At 36.9% G+C, this 10,666-nt stretch overlaps 1 protein-coding gene across 1 annotated transcript in view; it reads right to left on the bottom strand.

Moving 5' to 3' along the window:
- Window positions 1–10,666, bottom strand: part of Lama2 (laminin subunit alpha 2) — a 639,722-nt gene that overhangs the window by 341,704 nt on the left and 287,352 nt on the right. Inside the window, exon 10 of the mRNA XM_023714262.1 lies at window positions 9,432–9,592. Within this exon, the coding sequence (XP_023570030.1) occupies window positions 9,432–9,592 (161 nt within the window). The remainder of the gene's footprint in view (window positions 1–9,431; window positions 9,593–10,666) is intronic.

Raw genomic sequence — 10,666 nt, 5'->3', positions numbered from 1 at the left:
GAAGATGCTGGGGAGGATTCTGGGCAGGACAGTGGGGAGGATGATGGGGAGGACAGAAGGGAGGATGGTGGGGAGGATGGTGGGGAGGATGGTGGAGAGGATGAGGAGGAGGATAGTGGGGAGGATGGTGGGGATGTTGGAAGGGAGGATAGTGGGGACGATGGTGGGGAGTCTACATGGTTGCTGCCGTCTTTTCTTGGAGCATCTTTTGTCTCTGCTGATTTCAATTAATTTCAATTAGGAATCTTTCATGCAATTAAATACAACACAAATTAAACAGTTCTCAGAGCTTTATATGTTCTTCTCATGAAGTACTGAAGCTGAGTGTGGTGCATGGCCCCAACTCTCCAGGGCGTGATGATGGCATACCACGCCTCTGGGATCAGGGGAGCCATGCAGGAGCTTGTTGTGACAAACCTTCAGGCCAATATGTTTTAGGCCCCACTACAAGTCTTCGGGAGGACCTGCTTTGTTTTCTCATTCCCCACTCACGTCAGCTCCTTTGGTAAACTACTAACATCCATCAGAACGTTCGCAGGGACCTGATGTCCCCTTGCGCAGCATGTCTACTCAGTGCCACAAACTGGAGCTTATATTCTGCCACACTTTGTTTCGCTGTCTATACCCTGCATTTGCTCTAGTCAGCTGTTGCTCTAGTGGATTAACTGTGGCCTGAGTTTGTTTCCACACCTACAGTCCCCACATAATGAACTGCAACCTAACATTATGTCAACAGGCTAAAAATGTAGGTGTCTCAGTCCAGCACCAGCAGCCGAGCTTCAGCCAATCACCGGCTGCCAGTTCGTCAGCTCATCTATAATTAAGGCAAATGTCTGGAATTAACTAATCAAGAGATTTTTATTTAACTTTTGTTTTAGTCTATTCATACTTGTTGACTACTTCAGAGCAGAGGTCTCTGAATTTAATCTTGTTCTGAGTGATGTCTGATTCAAGAAATTTTTAAAAGGAAACTGCCTTAAAACTAACTTATCCAGACTGTCCTTTAGGGTTCCTCATCAAGTTGAGGTGCGTTTACTCCATTCCAAATGGTTAGGCTTTGATTTTTCTAGGGCTTTCCTGAAGAGAAATTCAAAGCACAACTACCTGCTAAATATGGTGGATATAAGCTGTGCTTCCAAATCACTATTTATGGCTCACATAAAAGGCCTTTTGAGATTGGCAGGCAGATGACAAATGGAGAAGGAGAGCTTTTTATCTGAGGAGAACTCCTCTTTCCAGACCCATGGTGACACAGAAAACTACTTATACCAGATCCTATATTTTTTCTTTACCAAATTTCATCAAGAGAGTGTATATATATAGATATATATATAAGCAATTTCTTATTTGTAAGATTGCATTTTAAACTTTTTATTTTTAAAAATAATAAAAGTTTCTAAATGGCAATTAATAGAGAACAGCAGAGCATGGTACTTACTGTTTTACATAATAGGGAGAAGTACTGTTCAAAGATAGACATGAGCTATTTTGGGGCTTTTCTGTGTATCTTCTCAATGGCACCTTTGAAATAATGAGTTTTCCCACCTTTTAAATAATGTACTAAATAAATTTCATTTTAATTAGCTCCTCCATACTTATGCATTGAGTTTGGTAGTATGGGTTGCAATTCTTTCTACAAGTTTCCAAGGGCCTTCAGAGCCTTTTATTGCTTTTTCAAAATCTCTCTGACTCATAAGCATACATTCATGATTCAACTTCTGACTATATACCTGACTGATTCTTGGAAGATGCTCTTGAGAAGTATGGTCCAAGACTTAAATATTTTGCTTCTCAGTTGAAATGTGAACCATCTACTCTGTGCTGAGCTTTTTGAGCAATTTCCTTTCCTTTCAATACGAAATTATTAATAAATGACATGCCCATTTTTCTTATTTTTCATATTCTTTAAGTGACTTATTCTTTAATCAAATCATTGTTGAGGTCCTCTGAAAAAGATATGGTAGGGAATACCAAAGGGAATGTAAAATTGCCCTGAAACAATTATACCAAAACTAGTCATAGTTTTCCTTACACAGTAAGGAAATTGGAGTTCTAAAAATATAGAAATACCCATCACCACATAACTGCTATATAACCTAAAATCAAGTCAGAGAAGTCATTGGGTTGAGCAAAATAAGGCATATCCTGAAGTTGTCATGATAAAATGAAAATAATGTCCTGCAGCCGTCACTGTCCTGTTAGGTGTAACCTTACCATGCGTGGCTGTCTACTAAAGGCCATGTGCTGGAAAACATGGATAAGTATAAGCAGTAAAGCTCTCATTATTGTTCTTCTATACTCTGAATAGTAAGGTTGGCAGGACCCATGTCTTGCTCCTTGACACTTTCTAGTTCAGTTCCTACAACCTGGGTGAAATAATTGGTCCTAAATATCCAACAATGATAGTGAGGGTTTACAACTTCCCATCTGGCAGTCATCTTTCTTTAACTACTGCTCTATGACTTCTTTATATTGAACAACTTTTTTAAAAGGTCTTAATTATATATATTAAGATGTTTTAGATGTTTAACTAAAAATGTGAGATTTACTCTATTAAAACTCCTGTCAATTTTAAAAATGATTGCATTTGTTTTTAGTCCACTTGGTATCCTTTCTAATTTGCATTCTTACTGAAAATTTTCACCCTGAAACCTAGGGATGAAGTAATTTCCAGCACATTCCTGACTTCCATTCAAGAGATTAAGATTCCGAGCATTCTCCTTTCACCATTTGTTTCCAAACCACTGCTATAATAGATTATATTAAAACACAAATCAAACATAGTTTTTCCCATTGCAAGTAATCTATGTAATAAATATTTTCAGATTTGTACATTTATATTAAAAAGTGTCACTTTACTTCAGCTAAAAGCCTCAGCCTATTCAGTATATTTTTTTTATCATGACCCTAGAGAGTGTATTCAGTGATTATTTTCATAATAATCTCCACCACTGTATTTTAATCTTACAGATACACTTTTGGATTTACATTGTGCATGTTTACCTTAAATGTAAAATGAATATTTTTGTCTTGAAAAACCAATTTTCATTCCCTTAGGGAAAAACGTGTCTTCTAGACACACATTTCCAATGAACATATTTAGTAGAAGGTCTAATTATGTTGTGGCCTATCCTGTATAAACATTTACAGAAGTTGCCAATTTTTTCCCTGTTGTTATTCTTCACCCCGAAAACCAAAGCTGATTTACAAGAACCTTGCTAGTTTCTCTTCTTTTTTATGTTTTTAAAGTCAGACTCTGTGGGAGTGATGTCAGCTTCCCCTTTGCTGTAGTTCCCTCAGTGCAGCTTTTCTCTGGAGAAATAGAGTCGTGGTAGTTTTCCTACATTCTTCCTCACGAAGCCGCCTCCTTATAAATCAGGTACAGCTTCAGCCGCGCATGTCTAACTGTGATTGTCAGTCAGCTGGGAATTACATTGCCAATGCTACCGAGAATATCTACAGTGATATTTAAGTTAGTTCTTGTGATAACTGCTTCAGAAATTTTACACCATGCTGGACGTTATGGATGTGTGCAGTCAATTACAGGCTTCCTTCCAATATGGCTTTTACTCTAACGCATCTCAGTATTAAAAAAAAAATCAACAAATGGAAAGATAATTAGTTAATTATCTGTATTTGGTGAGTGCCTACTCTTTAAAAATTCTGTTCCAAGGCTAGATAATAAATGGTGGGTTAGGGAGAAAAAAACCTGATAATTAGTTTTTACTTTTGCAACCTGAGCTTTTAATATTGTCAAAAATAAGAAAACCCATAACCAGAGAGTGGCTAAAGTGAGAGGAAAAAAAGAGAGATTTTACTCAGAAACTATGATAATAGGGGAAAAGAGACCTCAGTGCACAGTGGGCTTCATTCTAAATTCAGCAAAGATAAGTGCAGATGTACAGATTAGGACTACAGGGGGGTTAGTTCATGGAAATTGCCAAAAGGAAACATCAAGGGTAGAGGTGATTCTTATTAATCTACATGGATCTGGCTGAAGGCAGAACTGTGTGCTCAGATAGTAAAAATGGGGATTCCTTGATGAACAAGGCAGCAGGGCTGTTGCCTCATCTGGGGCCCATTTGAGCACAAGGCTAAGGTGAGATGACATCAGAGAGGGCTCAGAGGAGAGAATCTGATGCGCAAGGGGAGAATCTTGACTGAAAACTAATACATAGTGGGAATGTTTTCTGTTGTTTGTTTTTCTCTTCACCTGCAGAGAGGTTTCCATTATTTTTACCCACAAGAATTTTTATAGAGTATTAACCTTTTTATTTGTTTTGGGCTACTTCCCTCTTTTTCATCTTTGTACCAGAATGACCACCTCATTAACTCTAAGACTTAAATCTAGGTGCTTCTAAGATGAGCTTTCCATGCAGTGTATGTTCAACCCTGAATTTAAATTACAGAAGTAAGATTTTTACTGTGAGAAGTGCATGCAGGGGGCTGAGGAGATAGCTCGGCAGTCTAAGTACCTGACTGCCAAGCACAAGGACCTGTGTTCAGTCCCTGGCATGACCTGCCATGTGGGCCCCAGAACCCTGGGTGTGCCGTGCCAGTCACCAAAACTGGGCATGGTGGTGCATGCCTCTAATCCCAGTGCTGGGGAAGCTGAGACAAGAGTATCACTATGAGTCCAAGCTGTGTAGCGAGTCCCTGTACCAAACAAACAAACAAACACTGTGTGTAGAAACTTGTGTTTCATAACACAAGTTATGAAAATAATATTGTTCATCAGTTAAAATAGTCTTGACAGTTATAACGAAATAGTTTTACCTAGGAAGTGACTCATGTTAAGCCTCTTTTTCTATATATCCTTAAAAATTTGGTTAACAATTTATCATGGCTGCTTGGATGTGAAATTTCTGGATGACAAGGCTTTGTCAACCCAATGGACTAGACCATATCAAATGCCCTCCTAAGTTGATTTACCTAAAGAGCAAACATTCCCATTTCCTGAGGCTTTTACATGTATTTGGTATTACCAGGTATCTTTACATTTTAATATTTATTTTATATTCTTTAATCATTTTAAAAGAAATTATCTATTTTTAAAACATTTATTTCTAAATAACATAAAGGGTATGTTGTTATTCTAAATGTTTTTGCTACATTTTCTATTTGGTATTCACTGAGGTATAGAAATACTACTGCTTTTTATACATTAGTTTTTGTATCCTGAAATCTAGTAAAGATTTTTTTTGGATTCATTATTCTTGTTTTATTAATTTTATTGAGAAACAAATAACAATGAGATAGTTTCAAAACTGATTAAGAGGACAGTCTCAATAATTAATACATTGCATATTGTTGTCCTCTTAGTGGTCATTCATAGTATAAGATACAGACAGGATATCCTGTCCAAACATTATTAGTACAAATCCTTCTTCCCATTGAATTAAGAGAAAGTAGCTGTATATCTATCTTAACTATTTTGTATATGCAGATACAAAACGGCCCTTCATTTGTATTCCTTTTTTTGTTTGTTGGATTATTTTGCTGAATTCATGCACCTGCATTATTTAAATGGCAATGGAATACCCATCTCTGACAAAATTAAAGAAAAAAAGGCATACAAATAGATCCACTATTCTTACTAAAGTAAATCTGGTAAATCTTCTAAACATATGTTAAATTGTATTGTTTTACAAGGCACTTAATGATTTCATTTTTATTTTTTTACCTTTGTATGCTACATGATAGAAAATTCCTTAAGACCATATTTCTGATTCTGTATATAGTTGGATCTAATCTATTATTTTATATTACATGCATATATTATACTCATTCTTTGGCTAAATTAGGTTATTGTTTTATTTGAATATATCATTCTGTTTTGTAATGTTTTTCTTATTCCCTACCCATTTAGTCTTCTGTAATGTTTTTATGATGTACATTTTAACATATTTCTATTTTTTGCAATTTAGGTTACATAATAGAGTGACATTTTTCTAGGTTATGTTATTATTTTCAGACTATTATTTAGTTCTTAGTGCACGAGTATATGGACAATCGTGTTTATCAATTTCCTGCTATCATTGTTTTCCTCTCATGCACTGTGCTGCTTCATGGTGGGCCTTCTGCTGGTTGAAACCATGTTCCCCTCCAGCCCGATGAGAAAACCATTCACTTGATTTACTGCCAAATGCTAGCAAATAAAGAGAGAATAAGAGAGCCCTCGTTCCAGTGTGGCACATCCCATTGGGGATTGGATTTCCCACCGGGCACTAATTTTTCCTGACCCTGGTCCCTATAGAAGAGTTTCCTCACTGCCTCTCCAGATCTGCAGGAAAAATCTTCCAGTTCATTTTGCATAGTCACAAAGGATTTCCCTCTACCGAGTCCTAGGGAAAGCTTTAAACCCCAAACTTTAGCTTCAGTCTTAAAACTCAGTCTGGCCTCATAGCCACTACCCCTCAGCCCTCATTGCTCAATTTGGCTTGAGCTTATATTTTATTTAAATTCCCCTCTCAGGCAGGCCACCTTGAAATGGTCCTTCATTTCCTTAATCTAAATATTTTAAAATTTATCTGTTATGTTTATCCAGCATATCTGTGTGTTTGAAATAGCAGAAACAAGAAATGTGCTGTCCCCACCCACTTAGTACGGCATTTAGAATAACAGTCATTTAACATTCACAATAGAAAAAAATTAATAAGAAAGCCTTTGATAAAAGAGACATTTTTATCTATGAACACTGAAAAACTCTTACTGTATTGGGTTAATGGAATAAATGTTCAGACATGTACTCATTAATTGGCTCATCAGAAATAAATATTTACTCAAATATTATTTATATATTATTTTACATATAATTCATATTCTACTCTTAGTAATATTACTAATTTTGATAGCAAATTATATGCACATGATTACATATTTTTATTTAACCAAAGTGCTCTAATTTCTTTGAATTTCAATTATCAGTGAAATTTTGCTTCAGTAGCATATTAATTCATGTCTTTATGCATTTTTTATTTTCTATTTTTGTATTTTAGGGATCTACAGCGTGTTCAGGGTCTCACTATTAGATCAGAACTCATAGTGATCCACCTGTTTACAGCCTCCCAAGTGCTGGGATTACAGGATACTACCATGCCCAATCTCATTTGCTGTCTCAGCATGTCCCGGGGTCGGGGTTGGCACGGCAGTCCTGGGGATCAAACTTCTGGCCCCTGTGCCTGCTTACAGGCACTTTAATCCGCTGAGCTATTTGGCTGGCCCTTCATGTTGTTTATAATGATGTCAACACAAGTATGTAAAATCATGCTTTTATGATCAGAAAGAAATATTGTGCTCTTCTCTAAGCTGACAAGTATTCTTTCATTGATTGTATACATAGATTGCATACACAGCATGTAGAAATACTCAGATATTTATTTTCTTATCAGTAAGAGGTAGTAGGCATTTAATTGTAGACTGCATGGGCATTGTGATAGAATTCATTATAATATATTGTACAACAGTGTTAATCCATCTGTTATATGTATATAATTTATTATTTATGCAATTATGTAGATCTTTTAAAAACTTGCTTTTTACCAGTTTTTATTCTAGACAAAAAATTTTTAAGAGCTCATAGTTTTCTATTTAAAATGTCACAGGTTTGAATGATGCTCTTAATGACACCATCGACTTAATTTTTCAATCTGTTTTATGATTTCTTAATTGCTGTTTATTGTGGCATTTTAATTGTGTAGAGCTTCAAGTGTCTTCGTGGGAGGCATTTTCCTTATTAGGACTATAAGCACTCTCTGTGCAATACTGAGCCAGGCAGCGCGCTGGCGTTAGCCGCTCGGAGAGCTCTCCCTCCAGGTTCTCCTAATCATCACAGTTCTCTACGTGCAGCTTCCAGCTGTATTTCCCCAAGAGAAGAACATGAGGCCTGCCTCCTTGTGGGCACTTTCATGCTGCCTACTAGATGTCACTTTTCACTGCATGGTAAATACAAAAATGCTTCATCTTTTTCCTGCCCCACTTCCTGTATTTTCCAGACTCAGGTAGTTTCTCTTCTAATGTAAGCAAGGTTAGCTTGTCCTTTATTGGAGAGAGTAGAGGTTAAAAATATCTGTGGAATCCAATGCATGCATTGGATGTTTTGGTACATATTAGAGAAGAGATTTGTAGGCCTGCAGGAGTATCCAAGAAGACATTCAGGGTAGAGAGGGAAAGAGTCCTTAAGGAACTCACCACTCAACAAACCACTCTCTGGCCTTATTCTATGAGAGCAATTTTTCATTTCTGATAATATTGGAATGAAAAGTACCAAATCTAGAAAATTTGCTATATTCTAGTACATGACAAATCCTCACCATGTCTGCTGGGCTTCCTGCTCACTTGTGCAGACAGTAAATAGTTCAATATCCAATCTTGGTAGATCAACACAGGTACATAACTTGGCTCTGTACCTAAATTAGTACAAAACACATACCTACTTTTTAACTACCATAACATTTAGCTTGGTAATCCAGACATCTTATCCCAGTACATGCAGAGCTACAATAAAATGACATGTGACTTAATGTTTGAATGCATATACACATGCATATACATGTATGAGCTATAACCACACAGTATGTATCCCTGCCTACATAGTCCTAATAAATTAATAAAAGCAGGATTTCTTTTAGTAAAGATGATTGTAAAGAAAGGGGCAAAGTTCTTTTCATTTGTATTTCCATAGAGAAACTGTGTGCTAATTTTTTCAAAGAACTGTTCACTCCCTTGGGTAATACAGCCCTGTAGTACCCAGAACATTATCAAACTCATCACTATAAACTCAGCCGGGGTGACCATTTTCCACTTCTTCCTGCCTCTCTGCCTTCAGCATGTGCCTCAGCTGCAGCTGTAATGCGTCCCTCACTGTTAAAATGATGAGCTATTAGCCAAGCATGTGCAGCAAATACAATCGCAATTCTGAAAGTACTCTTGGGAGGAAATGGTGAGTCTTTAATCAATTCCATTAGGCCTTCTTAGGCTTTGGTAATTAAGCAGAAGAGTTGGAAATGGTGAGAATTGTAAGACCTACCTGAATTCTAACTTAAGAGGATTATTTAAAAATCAAGAAGGAAAGCCTTGAAAAAATTCCTTTAAGAATTAGATGCAAAGAAATAGAACATCTGAGTATAATGCTAAAGGGTTACTGTATATATTTAACATAACAGAGTATATTGGCAATGGGTAGAAAAGTCTTTTTGTTATAAAATGATACAGTCTGTCAGGATGATTTACCTTCTATCTGTAGCTTTTAGATGAATTGTCAGCCACTTATAAGTGACTTGACAAAGTGCCCCTTATAGTCATTTAAGGACTGTTACAGAATACTTAGAGCAGTTTTACATATAGAACAAGTCCAGCCAACAATGATGGAGAAGCCAAGGGAGAACACCTTCTGCTTTGAGCCTTGGACACTACCGGCATAAATGGTGTACCTTGCAGTCGCATGGCCCAACGCAAGGGTCCTCGTTGGTGCTCCCCGCGCCACTGCAGTTACAGGCTTGACAGGCCGGGTAGCCAGTATAGCCCCTGGCACACCGGTCACAGCTCACCCCTCCAAAGCCAGGTTTGCAATGACAGGATCCAGGGGCCAGACCTAGTGCAAAAGACACACATATCAGCAGTCTAAAAATAATCACAGTCTTACTTCTTAAGCTTTCAATTTCTAGTATCCTTTAAAAATGTATTTTGGCCCCTAAATCAGAGGGGTTTTTTTTGTATACATCAATAAAGTTAAAATCAAACAGCATGGACTTTAAATTTTTGTTTATGCTAATACAGAATTTTATATGCACCCTCAGAATATTAAGAACAAAGGGGAAGATGAAATCTCAGATCATCTACTAGCTACCTAGAACCCACAAGGCTCTAGGAAAGCTAGACAATAATAAGAGAATAACTGTCTTAAGCTCTACACAGAGAAGAATATGCAGGAACTTGTGTATGCCTTAGATCCCATAAAATGAGTCTCTTCCAACACAACATCCAAAGGTTGGAAAAAAACCCTGGAGATACATACATAGGACTTAGCCAGCGGTTCAACATTACAATCTAAGGGCAATGCCACTTTAGTATCGCTAGAGAAAAGAATAAATGTGTTCGCAGGGATGCATATTTCAGTTAGAAGTAATAGGAGAGGGGCATGAAAACAAGTTAAATTTCCTTTGTTAAACATTTACATAAAGAAGTGCAAATGAGAATCATTATCCCCATGAACATGTTTAGCCCCTTCATTAATAATACCATCAAAGAGGTTATCTGTTATTGCTGTCTCTAACTAGAAAAAAAGACACAGAATGAATGAATACCACCAACTGATCTTTAAAAATTGGGAAAGGGTAAGAGCAAATCAATAAAATACAATCCAGACAAGATTCGGAGTGTTCAGGGTGCTATTTGTTTAGTAAAATTCTGTATCATTTGTAATATTTTCTGTTTTAATACTATTTTGTACTGTCATTAAAAAATGAAAAAATAGAGGTAGGAAGATAGCTCAGTGGAATAAGTGCTTGTCTGGGAAGCGAAAGGCCCTGAGTTCTATCTCTGGTACCACCGAAAATAAATAAATAAAGGAATTAAAAATGTATAATCCAGGGGCCAGGGAGATGGCTCAGTGGAATAAGCACTTCCCTGGCAAGCACAAGGGCCTGAGTTCAATCCCCGGTTCTGC

This window comes from Octodon degus, unplaced genomic scaffold (genome assembly GCF_000260255.1).
Source record: "Octodon degus isolate 3935 unplaced genomic scaffold, OctDeg1.0 scaffold00034, whole genome shotgun sequence".
NCBI classification, from domain to species: Eukaryota; Metazoa; Chordata; class Mammalia; order Rodentia; family Octodontidae; genus Octodon; species Octodon degus.
Note: the sequence above shows the minus strand (reverse complement) of the source record. Positions and strands in the feature narration are given on the sequence as shown.